Source organism: Salvia splendens, chromosome 1 (genome assembly GCF_004379255.2).
Source record: "Salvia splendens isolate huo1 chromosome 1, SspV2, whole genome shotgun sequence".
NCBI lineage: Eukaryota > Viridiplantae > Streptophyta > Magnoliopsida > Lamiales > Lamiaceae > Salvia > Salvia splendens.
Window position 1 is genome coordinate 13010688 of NC_056032.1, and position 14524 is coordinate 13025211.

General features: G+C 38.4%; 1 protein-coding gene, 1 non-coding gene and 1 pseudogene across 2 annotated transcripts; 2 read left to right on the forward strand and 1 right to left on the reverse strand.

The window, feature by feature from the left end:
* The first annotated feature begins 1188 nt into the window (after positions 1 to 1188).
* Positions 1189 to 2509, forward strand: LOC121797955 (annotated as a pseudogene).
* Positions 2510 to 2898: 389 nt separating this feature from the next.
* On the forward strand, positions 2899 to 2971 carry TRNAK-CUU. Its single transcript has one exon. It is a non-coding gene; the product is annotated as a tRNA-Lys (tRNA).
* A 3264-nt stretch (positions 2972 to 6235) lies between these two features.
* LOC121796112 (diphosphomevalonate decarboxylase 1-like) lies at positions 6236 to 9703 on the reverse strand. The gene is made up of 10 exons (XM_042194856.1): positions 9258 to 9703; positions 8753 to 8951; positions 8382 to 8445; positions 8184 to 8247; positions 8026 to 8106; positions 7689 to 7775; positions 7352 to 7509; positions 7159 to 7207; positions 6727 to 6851; positions 6236 to 6618 (listed from the first exon to the last, which is right to left on the reverse strand). Exons 1-10 carry the CDS (start codon positions 9474 to 9476, stop codon positions 6396 to 6398), a joined length of 1269 nt encoding a protein of 422 aa, XP_042050790.1. The 5' UTR covers positions 9477 to 9703; the 3' UTR covers positions 6236 to 6395.
* Between the last annotated feature and the right edge of the window lie 4821 nt (positions 9704 to 14524).

Consider the following 14524-nt stretch of genomic DNA (forward strand, 5'->3'; position numbering starts at 1 on the left):
TAACAACTTGCTTACTATCTCAAATATTGTTTTGGTATATCTGGAGGTGTAAAATATATAGGAATATTATACTTAAATTTTATTCTGTTCCTCAAAAAATTAATTCTGAATCCACCACTAACAAGTATTCAAGCTCATGGTCTTCTTTCTTCTTTATTTTTTTTTTCTTTTTTTATTTCTTATAGTCACTGTGTGGTGTGGGTGAAATATCAGACTAAATATCAACGTTCAAGAACTTGTTGGTGGTGCTCAAACTCTCATCTAGTTCATGCCAACGTGACAATTTTTTAGAGAAGATGAACGTGTATTTGCTCCCAACATATAAAATTCCAGTCGATCTATCCCCAGGAGCAGAATTTAGTGGGGTATTATAATTAAATGGGACAGCATCGCACTGTCATATTCAATCGGAATATTATAATACATCAATTTTCTTGTTCAAGTAAAATCTTACGTTCACAAGTTGTGTGTGTGGTCCATACTCCATACCATGACTGATCAATTCAAAGCTGAATCCGCATTATTTCCTTTCCAAGCGATTAGCAACATGATACTTTACCAACAAGGCCTTTTTAATTCTTGTACAACCAAAATTCTACTATATCTATACAAAACAAAATGACTCGTTCATAGGGTAGGTAATTCGCGGTCAATTTAATATATGCATGTGATTAATTTGAAAACAAAAATATAAGTAATAGTCGTTGAAATATTTACCACCTTATTAATGAGCAAAAAACATCTAGGCCATCCGGGACCTATATATGTTGTGTTGACAAGCTTCATCTTATCCCAACCGCATGTTTTTGGCCTCATATACTTAAAGAATTTCCAAGTATCTTAGCTTTTCTTCATTTAATCATTCCACTACACAACTCATTTTTCCTTCTTCTAGTTTCACGTAAGGTATTCTTGCTCACTCTGTGTAGTGTGTGTTTGTATTTACTTTAATTCGATCAGTTTTTGCTCATGGTATGCCCTGTTTCTCGAAATTCTTCTTGCTGCTCTGATATTAGTCCAGCATTAATAAGATCTTGAATATATATGTTTGAAGTTTAATAATTCGTCTAAAACGTTACTATTTGATTTCTTCCAATATTATAGTGCATATAGTTTAAATCTCCACGCAACATTAGATACTAGTCAAATTTCAGTTTTCTTGATAGGATCGATATACATAAATATTAAATCATACTACAAGTAAAGAATCTCGTGTGCTTGGTATTGGCGTTTCTAGCGTGGGCATACAAGGCCATCCGCCCCCCTCCACTGCTCGTCCACGGCTGCACTGGTCCGAGAATCAAGCTTCAAGATGGGAGGTTCTTGTCCTACAAAGAGTATGGAGTCCCTAAAGAGAGGGCCAAAACGTGATCTTGATTCATGGCTTTGGCTCTTGCAAAAATGATGATGCCTTTGGCAAATCGGTATTACTGAAAAAAAGGGGCCATTTAGTAGCCATCTCTAGTTTCTTTTCTGCCTAGTTCAATATGAGTGTGTGTTTTGCAGGAGCTGGTCGAGAAACTAGGCGTACACGTGGTGGTGTTTGATAAGCCTGGCTACGGGGAGAGCGACCCTGACCCGAAGAGTATTGCTTTGGACATAGCAGAGCTTGGTGATGAGTTAGGTTTTGGTCCTAAGTTTTATGTGGTAGGATGTTCCATGGGGGGACAACTTGTTTGGGGATGCCTCAAATACATACCTCATAGGTTAGATTTGATCTAAGCAAAGTGATTTTTGATGATGTATTAGGACTTGTTTCACGTGATATTGTATCAGGCTGGCCGGAGCTGCGCTGCTAGCTCCGGTGATCAACTACCGATGGCCTAGTTTTCCTCCCAAGTTAGCGAAAGCATTGTTCCGTCAAGAATTACCGGAGGACCAGTGGGCGTCTCGTGTGGCACGATACGCCCCCTGGCTTGTCTACTGGTGGAACACTCAGAAATGGTTTGGTTTCCTCCCAATAGTGTGATAGCTGGAAGGGCTAATTTTTCAGCACCAGATCTTGAAATTTTGTCCAAACTTGATCCAAGTTCAATTGACATGGTATTTTTCTTTCTTTCCATCCTATTTAAGTAGTCTTTTGATTTTTTTAATGCGAATGTTGAGATTTATTGTGTTAATATGAGTAGGAGTATCCGACACAGCAAGGCGTGTACGAGTCACTTCACCGTGACATGATTGTGGCATTTGGGGCCTGGGAATTTGACCCTATGGAGATCAATGATCCTTTCCCGATGGCGAAGGATCAGTCCATATGTGGCAGGGCGACCAAGACGGGTTGGTCCCAGTCACCCTACAACGCTACATTGCTAAAAAGCTTCATTGGATTAAATATCATGAGATGCAAAATACTGGGCATATGTTCTTAGCTTTGAAAAGTGCTCAAGATGATGTATTAGAAGCACTTTTTGCGTAAAACCAAGGAAATCTATCTTTGTAAAGGATCCATTGTAAAACAGTAATGCAATTTTGCTTTCATATCAATACAAAATCACAACCATTCCATCCATGTTTTAACTTTCACAATAATATTAATGTTAAATGATAATGGTAGAATTTTTATTATGAACCTTTTCTTTCTATTATGGAGATCCCCAGCGCCACCCCCATTTTATAAATTCTGAAAGTGTGAAAATTTTCTTCACTAATTATATGATTAAAGATAGTAATATAATTAACATTTAACTATGAAGGATAGTAATAAAAAAATCAATCATATAATTTCAATAATTACTTTGTAGCGACAGAAATAGAGATTGATATGCCCATAATCATATGTAATGTTTCAGTTTGAATGTCTATATGTAAACGGCCAGTCCATTTCATGATGCTAACGATTTAGAAAGAGTACCTAGCATCTAGTATATTCCTAAATAACGAATATAAAGAGTCAACATAGCCCGTCTAGCTCAGTTGGTAGAGCGCAAGGCTCTTAACCTTGTGGTCGTGGGTTCGAGCCCCACGGTGGGCGAATTTTTTAAACTTTTATTTTTTTGGGCCTGGTTCTATTTTTATACTATTTCCTTTTTTAGGCGGGTTATTGGGCCTGGACCTGAAAAATAACCTAAGTTGAATGATTAACTTTTAATTCGAAGTTACAGATTATTTTAACAGTATACCATATCATAATAATTTAAAATACTAAGCCCAGGCCACAAAAAATTATAGTCTTTTAGATAACTCAACATTTAAACACCTACCACACATAAACATAATTTTTAGTTAGTTTTGATATATCTAGCTTGAAATAATAGCCACCCAGATTATTGATATAATTTGAATATGTAAATACTTACTCCATTTGATTATAACAAAAAAAAAAGCTCAATATATTTCTACGCTACTACTAAGAGTACTAGATACCTAATATTGTTCAAAAAAGGAACATCAAGATTCTGGAAAGATGTGCTTTTCCTATTTTCAGCCATGTCTTGGAAGATCATAGTGGTATTGTTGATGGGGTTCATAGCATGGGCTTACCGTGCCTTGCGCCGCGCCCACCAGCCCCTCGGCTGTGTGGCACGAAGGGCGGGGCACATGTCATAGAAAGAGCATGGAGTCCCCAAAGAGGCAGCCGCAGCCGACTACAAGGTCATCTTAGTTCACGGCTTCAGCTCTTGCAAACACGAAGCCCCCATCACTGCAACGTTACTCTCTTGTTTTCCCTTTCTATTGAGGATGGAATATTATCTCTTCTCATGTGGTGAAACTGCTATCAAAGATGCTATATTCAACAAGCTTTTCAATATAGATGATGAAATGGAACACTGATATCTGATTGCATTGAGTGTGATCCTTACTTAATAGAGAGTATTGAATTTATTCCAATTCTATATGATTCTTTATGCAAATAAGCTTTACAAGAACAATTCTCAGAATCAAGATGATGCAAAGATTTTTCATTGCATTTGGTTGATTACAGTTTTTGAGGGTATTATTTTATGAGTATTTTGTGTGGTATAGTATGATTGTCATAACATAATTGGTTGTGTAAGTCATATATGATGTGATCATGGGTGGTTATGACAGTTATCATGTGATGTCATAGAAAATAACAAGCTTTAAAAAGCGGCCGGCTACCCCAAAAAATATGTTCATCTAGTATTTTTGTCTTTACGCGTTTATTGAATAAATTTCATGTTACGCAATACTACTTGTTTATACTAAAACTACGACAGGGGAATGAATTGCTCTCTAAATTATTCCAGCTAGATTATCATTATTTTGTTGATCGACCCACCTACCATGTTAATTAATTTATATTATCCTCTTTTCTTTCTATCTTAATATAACCAAAAAATGATTTGTAGATATTGGAAACTGGACAGTAAATATTCTTTGAATATTTTATGTCAATATTATATTTTCTCCATCTCGTCGTTATACGTAGGAATCCAACCGAAACGCAAGAATTGGCCCAAATAGCCCAACAATTTAATTAACAATGTAATATTCTTATTATGATTTCAAGAAAATTGATGAAGCTTTGTTTTTATTTCTTGAGAATTTTGAATAGTAGAGTAGCAGAATTAACTGTTTATTACTATGTTACTTATCAATTATCATACAATCTCATCGGGGTGTGATCAATTGTTAACTCATCCCCTAATTGCTAACTACAACTAATTTAAATCCATAGGATTTCCAGAAATCTCTAGTGGTCTATATTTAAATAGATTAGAAGAATGACCAAATTTAGGGTTTTGAATAAAATGCCAATATAGTATATAAAAAATATCAATGTGATTATTTGAATATGTCAATACAATTTGGCATTGACATTGTATATATATTATATTGACATATTTCGATACATACATTTACATTTATCTTATATGTAAAAATACGAAAATTCAAAAAAAAATTGACATCAGACATATGCAAGTAAGATCTCGTTAGAATCCTTATAAAATTATCTTTAATTTGATATATTTTGTGAAAAAAATAATATAAATTGAGATAGTTATAATCATTTAAAGTTTTGAGATATTTTTTTAAAGTGGGTTATAACTAACTTTTTGTTAATTGACATTAATACATTTAATTGACATTTTTTTGTGCATCATATTGATATTTTGTGGAGGAATGATATTGTACCTTAGTTTAGTGATCTAATGCCTATTATTTAGTTGTAGTTAGCAATTTAAGATAGAGTTAGGAATATAACACACCTCATCTCATCTATATATTTCCAAATCATCATCTTCTCATAAATTAATGTGTGAGATCCAGTTAGAGTCATTAAAGGTATAAAGAGAGAGTGTGCTAAGTAACTGTTGCACTAGTAAGTACTCCCTCCGTTTCTCCATAGTTGAGTCATTTTTACATTTTGGGAAGTTCCCTCATAGTTGAGTCATTTCTCTATATAGTAACTTTTTTCTCTTTTTACTTTACTCTCTCTTACTTTATTCACTCTACTTTATTCACTTTTCTACTTTATTCTCTCTATTTTTTTCCCTCTCTTACTTTTTATCTATTTATTTAACACATTCAACATCTCTTTCTTAAACTCCGTGCCGAAAAGTTTTGCCTCAACTATGATGAAACGGAGGGAGTAGTATATTCACAACTCTTTAAAATTCTCACTTAACCCAAGTAAGAGATTTTGTTGATAACAAGTGTTAGAAATGAAAAGGTCACAAGAACTGAGTCTTGAATATAGTATCCTCTGTTTCAGCTATGTTTTGGAAAAAGTATAGCAAGTGTTGGTGATAGAGTTTCTAGTCTGGTCATACCAATACCAAGCCTTTTGTCCATGACTCTGTGGCGGCCTATCAAGTGCAATGGAAGGGCCTAGAATCAGACTACTTAGCATAAATGACTACAACTATATGATCATTCTGGTTCACGGATTTGGCTATAATAAAAACGAGGCTCCTATTGCTGGATCGGTATTGCATCAAAAAGGGTTTTGAGTTATAGAATCCTTCTTTTCTTATTAACTATCTCTCGTCTTGGTGAAGGTGACTCCTAACTACTTCTTAGGCATTGGATGAGAAACTGGGATACTTGGTTTCTTTTGATAGACTGGGTTATAGAGAATGTGATCCTGACCCAAAAAGAACGATGGAAGCTCGGAGATCAACTAGAACTTGGCACAAGTCTTACCTAATATTGTATGAATTCACTCCAACTCTTGATAGAACATAGCTTAGAAGGAGATTGGAGTAAGGAAATTGTGTACAAGATTTTATGCAGTTATTTTCAAGTATCGTTTATATCTGAAGGTTTGATATTCCTGTGAAAGCAAGAGTTGTTCTATTATAATATTTGTTAATAGATTCTGAAGAGATTTTTACACAATAATTTGGTAGAAAGCAAGAGGAAATGGCTTAACAAGAAAAACTCCTTACAACAAAATGTAAAGGTTCACACGGCTTCTGAAATGTGGCTATTCACTTGGGCAGCCCAGTTTCAGGGTTAATTAGAGACTGGCTTTCATCGGCTAGAACAACAGGACCTCTCCCTGGTCTTGTGCAGATAAAGTAGCTAACATCTCCCCTATATCTCTGTGTCGAAGGATTCTCCTTAATTTCAGGTGGTGGGGCCAAAGCTTCGATATCCTTCAAGTCCTCAATACCAGCATCTTTTAGTATCGTCTTGTCACCAATGACATAGCTGTGGAAATGAGGGTCGTATACAGAATAGCACATGAGTTATCGCATGTACAGATCATATATGCAAGAACAACAATATTGCTCGTATAATTTGGGAACTCAGAACGACCTGTTCAAATCAGTATCGGATTGAGGAGGAAACTGAAAGAGCAGCCTTTGAAGCAAAAGGGCTGCAGTCTTTCTATCTTTTGAGATTAGTACTGCATTTGGCCCAGCATCAAAGGTATAAGCCACCTGTGAATTATCTTTCTATTAGTAACCTTTTATCTAAGCAAACTGCAAACAACTGCCACATGTCGAGTGACAAGGGATTAAGAGAAAGTTAACAGACATAATCCAATCGTGGGGGACTACCTTGATTTCTTAGAAACTCATGACGATGAACTAAAATGCCCACAGTCAAAGTTAAGTCAGGTTATAGAAAAAAGTCATAGGAAGAAAGTGACAGAAATTGTCAATTAGTTCAAAGGTACATAGAATTTCGTTACATATGCGATATGTTTTAACTAGTAATTAAGTTACAAAGAGAATAAAAATGAACCAGAGGTGATCCTTCATGACGATTCCATTTCTCAACACAGCTGATAATCCTGAAATATTCATGACTTGATGAGATTCAAATTGATGATTTACAAAATAATGCTCAAATATTTGAAAATGTAAAATGGAAGATGAAATTGGGTGAAAAATATAATATGGTGAAATAATTATTTGAATTGAAAAGTGGTGCTTGCCTGTGAGATGTGTCATTCATGTAAAATATGGGGGGCAATGTGTCCAAGCAAACTGCATGGAACTGATTACTGTCCGCACAAGCCAGACGAGCAAAAGATGGAAAATCACGCTTAGCTATAGCTTCTTCCATTTCTTTTATACGCTTAGGTACTACTTCCTGTGAAGTTTCAGCACACACTAAGACATTTTTGTCTAAAAAATGATACCATAATATCCAACATAAAGAAGAAGACTAGAGAGAGGCCCATGAGGGTTAATACTAACAATTTCAAAAATCAAGTTAGACATGTAATATCGAAAAAGTTCATGCAGTACCAGGGAAAGTCACGGACAAACCTTTGCTCTATGTTTTATAAGAGCACTGGTTTCAACTGTGTCACGCATTCCAGATGTACTACTAGTTTCCTTCTGTTTTGAGCTTACCTGAAATTCAGACAAACACCACTTATAACAAGTACTATGCTTGGTCCATGCAGAATTATATGTTAGAGACTTACAACAATCAATTGAATGTAACAGATAGGTGAGTCTAAATTTTTATCTTATTTTTAAAAAAGTACCTGTTCCATTGTTCCTTCTACCTTTCACTCTTCGCTATTTTATTTTATAAAAACACATTTACACACATAAGCTGGTAACTGAATGTGATGTTAAGAGAAATATGGCTACATACCACTGCAATAATAATAACGAGGTCATCCCAGTGTTTTTCATCAGCAAGTTGCACTGCGATACTGTCACTACCATTATCCTCCTGCAGTTATCCTTGAAAATTAGGTAACAACAATCAATGAACAAAAGTCTCAAAAATAATGTATTTATGAAAATTACTTTTCCCATGATCCACTTGACAAATCCACCATACAAGCTGCGGCAAGCACTTCCCGAGCCTTGCCTGATACACATACAGAAAACAAAATCATTAACTTTTCACTCAGATCTGCATAGTAAAGAAGATCACAGACTTCATAACCTAGAAAATATTGAAGACGTATCTGATATCAATGAACTCAGGAAATCTATATTTACCTTGCAATAGCAGAAAGTTTGCTGTGATCTTCTTTCACATTCATTAGCTTTGCCAAGGAAAAAACTGAAAATAAAAATGATCAACTTAGTTATGCGAAAAATAAATGTAGCTGAAATATTTCAGTCACTTTACTATGACTAAAAAACATTTAAATAACCCCAAATTAGCACATAGTCACCAATAGCTTTCATTGACAACTTATGACACAGAACTAGGTCTTTGGGTGACCAACCCAAATAAATATTTACACAACTCCAAGCCTACAATTGCTTCCGTGTATGAAGGAATACAATATAATCATGCAATGTGGAACATACAAGGCAGGATTTTTTGATTTTGTAAGTAAGTGATAGAGGGAGTGTCAAATTACCTAGGCATGCCAAACCAGCAGCTGATGATGCTAAACCAGCAGCAGTAGGGAAATTGTTATAAGAAACAATGTGCACATGTAGCTTCTCCCAGTCCTTTTTAGTGATTTTGATGCCCCTGTTCTCATCCTCAAAATCAGTAGCACGTGAGCGAAGTTCTCTAAAGCAATTTTGGAATCTGCCTCCAGAAAGAGATACCTCCTGCACAGTTAATATCCTAGTTTAAACAGGGCTAATTGAATATCCTTTCGAACCCTTTTACAAATAGTCGTATCAAGTTACAAGTATGTTGGACACTAACCACCAAGCCTAGTTATTCTTGTTCAATATCTACTTAACTCAACATTAGCCGATTCAAATAAGAAGACTTTCGATTATATTCATAAATTTCTGAAACCTCCCCCAAAAAATCAAAATGTAGAAGCCAATTGCATAAGTAGAATACTGTATATTGCAGCAATAATCAGTCTGTTACTGAATGAAGAACACGCACACGCATATTTATACCTTTCCGTTGAGCCAGATACGATCATGAGTGAAGGCGGGGCTGACAGCGACGGAGGTGGTGGTGCAGAGGTGGCCGGGGTCGAGCGTCACGCTGATGCTGTCGTTGATCGGAAGAATCAGCTCCTCGTCCCTCTTCCCCCAGTACTTAATCACCGCTATGTTAGTCGGCGTCTGCGCCGTCACACTCAGAACCCATTTCTCGCCGACCTCCGCCGCCATTAAATTCTCTTTAATTTTTTGGGAAGATGCTCTACTCTGTCTGGGTGGATTGGATCTGACAGCTCGGGGCGCTGTATTTATGCAATTGGGCGGCGTGAGTGTGTAGATTCGATTGGTTGTACATATATGTTCATGCGCAGTGCGTGTGAAGGGGTAGATTGGTCAGAATAGAGGAACGCCATTGTTGAGTGAAGTTAAAAAACAGTTAGCTTCGTCACAAACTAGGCAGTCGCGATGTGGGGCCCATCCAGAACTATTGCGATTCAGGGTTTAAGAGCATCCACAACGGTGGACGCCGGCCCCGCATCCGTCCGTGCCAACGGCAAGGACGCTGCTCGCTACTGCTGCGCTCGCTCCGTGCCAGCGAGCAGGCGACGTGGCGGCACGCGATTGCCGTTGCCTTTGAATTATTATTTTTATTTAAAATTCGTTTTTTAATTTTAAATAATAATAAAAAATAAAAAAAATATTTTCCAAACCCCAAAAATATGGCAGTTTTTTTGCCCGTTTTTCTGAATTTTTTCCCCCAAAATCATCTATAAATACACACATTCATCATCCATTTATCACATCAAATCATCTCTCATTTATAATTCTCATACAAACTATCACATTCATCCCTCACTCAAAACCTCAAATGGAGGCGCGAAGAACAAGAATACTACAAACAACATCGTGCCGCTTACGAAGCATATGTCGCGGCGAATACCCCCGCTCCTCCTCCTCAACGAACTAGATCAACTCGCCGCTACATCCATCGTGACCGGGAGGGAGCCCACGAAAGGCTCGTTGCCGACTACTTTGCCGACCAGCCGCGGTTTCCGGGAGATTACTTCAGGCGCCGTTTTCGCATGTCAAAGCGCTTGTTTATGCCAATTGTTAACACATTGTCCGCACGTGTTGAATTCTTCCAAACAGGTCCAAATGCAGCCGGCCGGCAAAGTATCACGCCGTTGCAGAAGTGTACATGTGCCATCCGACAACTCGCTACTGGGAAAACGGCCGACATCTTCGACGAGTATTTGCATATCGGTGAGTCCACTGGAATCCTTTGTCTAAAGAATTTTTGCGAGGGCGTTCGTTCAGCTTTCGGTGATTAATTCCTTCAGGTACCCACCACCGATGATTGTCAACGGTTGCTTCGTCTTCACGAATCAGTCCATGGCTTTCCCGGAATGCTTGACAGCATTGACTGCATGCATTGGAGGTGGAAGAATTGTCCGACTGCTTGGAGGGGGCAACACTTAAGCGGTCACAAAGGCGGCGGCCCAACACTTATCCTTGAGGTAGTCGCCGACTACTGCCTATGGATTTGGCATGCATATTTCGGCGTTGCCGGATCCAACAACGACTTGAACGTGCTCTATTCGTCACCCCTCTTCAATGATGTGATGAATGGTGTAGCACCGGTGATCGACTTCACCGTCAACGGAACTACATACCACATGGGTTACTATCTCGCCGATGGTATCTACCCAAGGTGGTCGACTTTCGTGAAGACGCTCAGCAACCCGCACGACCCGAGACGAGTTCTTTTTGCGCAGCGTCAAGAGTCCGCGTGGAAAGACGTCGAAAGAGCCTTTGGAGTCCTTCAAGCCCGATTCAACATTGTGAAGGCACCGGCTCGGCTGTGGTACGTGAATAATACAGCCGACATCATGTTACGTGTATTATCTTACACAACATGATTATAGCCAACGAAGGGCCGAGGGCGGCTAGCTTCTACGACGAAGATGAAGCCGGAAGCTCATGCCTCCCCCACGCCGAGGTGAGCATACGACGGTTGGCCAGAGGATCGAGACAAAGCACACAATGCGCGATACCCGAACCCACATTCAGCTACAAGAAGACCTAATCAAACACATGTGGGCGAAATTCGGCAACGAGTAGTGGTTTTTTTAATTTTTAGTATTTTAATTATGTAATTTTTAATTTTTAGGATTTTAATTATGTCGTTTTTATTTTATTTGTCATTTGTAATATTATTTAGGTTTTTTAAATGAATTTTAGTATTATGGAAATGTTTTTGTTTAATTGAATTTTAAATTAATTGTGCTCGTCCTTGCGGAATAGCACAACTGTGGGTGTTGTGCTCTTGCCAGAGAGGAGGCAGAAAAAGTGGGCCGGCCCACAACCGTGTCGCTGGCAAGAGCACGGTTGTGGATGCTCTAAGCCTTTAAGAGCATCCACAACCGTGCTCTTGCCAGCGGCATGGTTGTGGGTCCGGCCCCACTTTTTCTGCCTGCTCTCTGGTAAGAGCACAACACCCACAGCTATGCTCTTACGCAAGGATGAGTACAATTAGTTTAAAATTCAATTAAACAATAACATTTCCATAATAATAAAATTCATTAAAAAAACCTAAATAAAATTACAAATGACAAATAAAATAAAAACGACATAATTAAAATCCTAAAAATTAAAAATTACACAATTAAAATACTAAGAATTAAAAAAACACTACTCGTTGCCGAATTTCGCCCACATGTGGTTGATTAGGTCTTCTTGTAACTGAATGTGGGTTCGGGTATCACGCATTGTGTGCCTTGTCTCGATCCTCTGGCCAACCGTCGTATGCTCACCTCGGCGTGGGGGAGACCTCGCTGTTGAGCTTCCGGCTTCATCCTCGTCGTAGAAGCTAGCCGCATTCGGCCCTTCGTCGGCTATAATCATGTTGTGTAAGATAATACACGTGAACATGATGTCGGCGATATTATTCACGTACCACAGCCGAGCCGGGGCCTTCACTATGTTGAATCGGGCTTGAAGGACCCCGAAGGCTCTTTCGACGTCTTTCCGCGCGGACTCTTGACGCTGCGCAAAAAGAACCCATCTCGGGTCGTGCGGGTTGTGGAGCGTCTTCACGAACGTCGACCACCTTGGGTAGATACCATCGGCGAGATAGTAACCCATGTGGTATGTATTTCCGTTGATGGTGAAGTCTATCGTCGGTGCTACACCATTCATCACATCATTGAAGAGTGGTGAAGAATAGAGCACGTTCAAGTCGTTGTTGGCTCCGGCAACGCCAAAATATGCATGCCAAATCCATAGGCGGTAGTCGGCGACCGCCTCAAGGATAAGTGTTGGGCCGCCGCCTTTGTGACCGCTTAAGTGTTGCCCCCTCCAAGCATTCGGGCAATTCTTCCACCTCCAATGCATGCAGTCAATGCTGTCAAGCATTCCGGGGAAGCCATGGACTGATTCGTGTAGACGAAGCAACCGTTGGGAATCATCGGTGCTGGGTGCCCGAAGGAATTCATCCCCGAAAGCTGAACGAACGCCCTCGCAAAAATTCTTTAGACAAAGGATTCCAGTGGACTCACCGATATGCAAATACTCGTCGAAGATGTCGGCCGTTTGCCCAGTAGCGAGTTGTCGGATAGCACACGTACACTTCTGCAACGGCGTGATACTTTGTCGGCCGGTTGCATCTGGACCTGTTTGGAAGAATTCAACACGTGCGGACAATGTGTTGACAATTCGCATGAACAAGCGCTTTGACATGCGAAAACGGCGCCTAAAATAATCGGCTGGAAACCGCGGCTAGTCGGCAAAGTAGTCGGCAACGAGCCTTTCGTGGGCTCCCTCACGGTCACGATGGATGTAGCGGCGATTTGATCTAGTTCGTTGAGGAGGAGGAGCGGGGGTATTCGCCGCGACATATGCTTCGTAAGCGGCACGATGTTGTTCGTAGTATTCTTGTTCTTCGCGCTCCGCTTCCGCCATTATATGGGTGAAATCTATTTGAGGTTTTGAGTGAGGGATGAATGTGTTGATAGTTTGTATGAGAATTATGAATGAGAGATGAATGAGAGATGATTTAATGTGATAAATGGATGATGAATGTGTGTATTTATAGATGATTTTGGGGGAAAAAAAATAAAAAAAATTCAAAAAAAATCAGAAAAAATGGGAAAAAACGGCAATATTTTTTGGATTTGGAAAATATTTTTTTTATTTTTTTATCATTATTTACAATTAAATACCGATTTTTAAGTAAAAAAATTTTTTGAAGGCAACGGCTATGCCGTTGCCCAATCCCGTGCCGCCACGTCAGCTGCTTGCTGGCGCGGCGCTGCTTCGCCTCGCCAGCGGCGCGGACGGCGGTGGCGACTGTTGCCACCATTGCGGATGCTCTAAGGTTTAATTTCTTTTTCTAAAGTAGTCAAACTTGAAACAATACTGCAAACTACAAATCCTAAAATGCAGTAGAATATTACCTCCAACAGTACTGCAAAGTGCAAATCCTAAAATGCAGTAGAATATTACTTTCTAACGGTGCTACAAAACCAATTTTATTATAGGTTTTTAAAGATAAAATACTATCTTTCAGTAATTGTACTAATAAATATTAAAATTTTCCATTTAAACATGATGGACTAATGAAGGAACGAAATACGGAATCTTTCAATGTCAACAAATATTTTGCTGCAAAGCTTCACGGGCATTTCAGTTGATGAGTACGATGGCTACGGTATAATCCATTTAGAGCATCTCCAAGGAGAAAGTTAAAAGGAGAGTTAAATAATATAACTAATATATTTACTTTTTTTTATGAAAAATCATTCTTCAAAGGGAGAGGTATTTGAGAAGGTATCATACTTTTTTTTCAATTTTGAAGAGGTATCTTTACCTCCCAATCAATGAAGAGGTAAAATCTTATAATTAGCATATTTGTCTTCTTTTCATGAAAAACCATTCTTCATGGGGAAAGATATTTGATTACACTTTATGTTTTTTAATGCATTTTGTACTATTATTTTATTTTTAAAAAATAATTTACCTTTTTATATACCTTTTTCCTTTGAAATATGTTACTTTTTAAAAGGGTAAATTTCACTTTTTAAGAATGTAAATACACGCTATACCTTTTCTACATACATTCTCTTCTTGGAGATGCTCTTAGATGATCTGTGAGTTATACATTCTCTTTTTGGAGATGCTCTTAGATGATCTGTGAGTTATTAAATCTCATTTAGCTGTTTGTGAAAGTTATTAAAGATAAATCTCTTCTTGGAGATGCATAAATCTCATTTTGCTGTTTG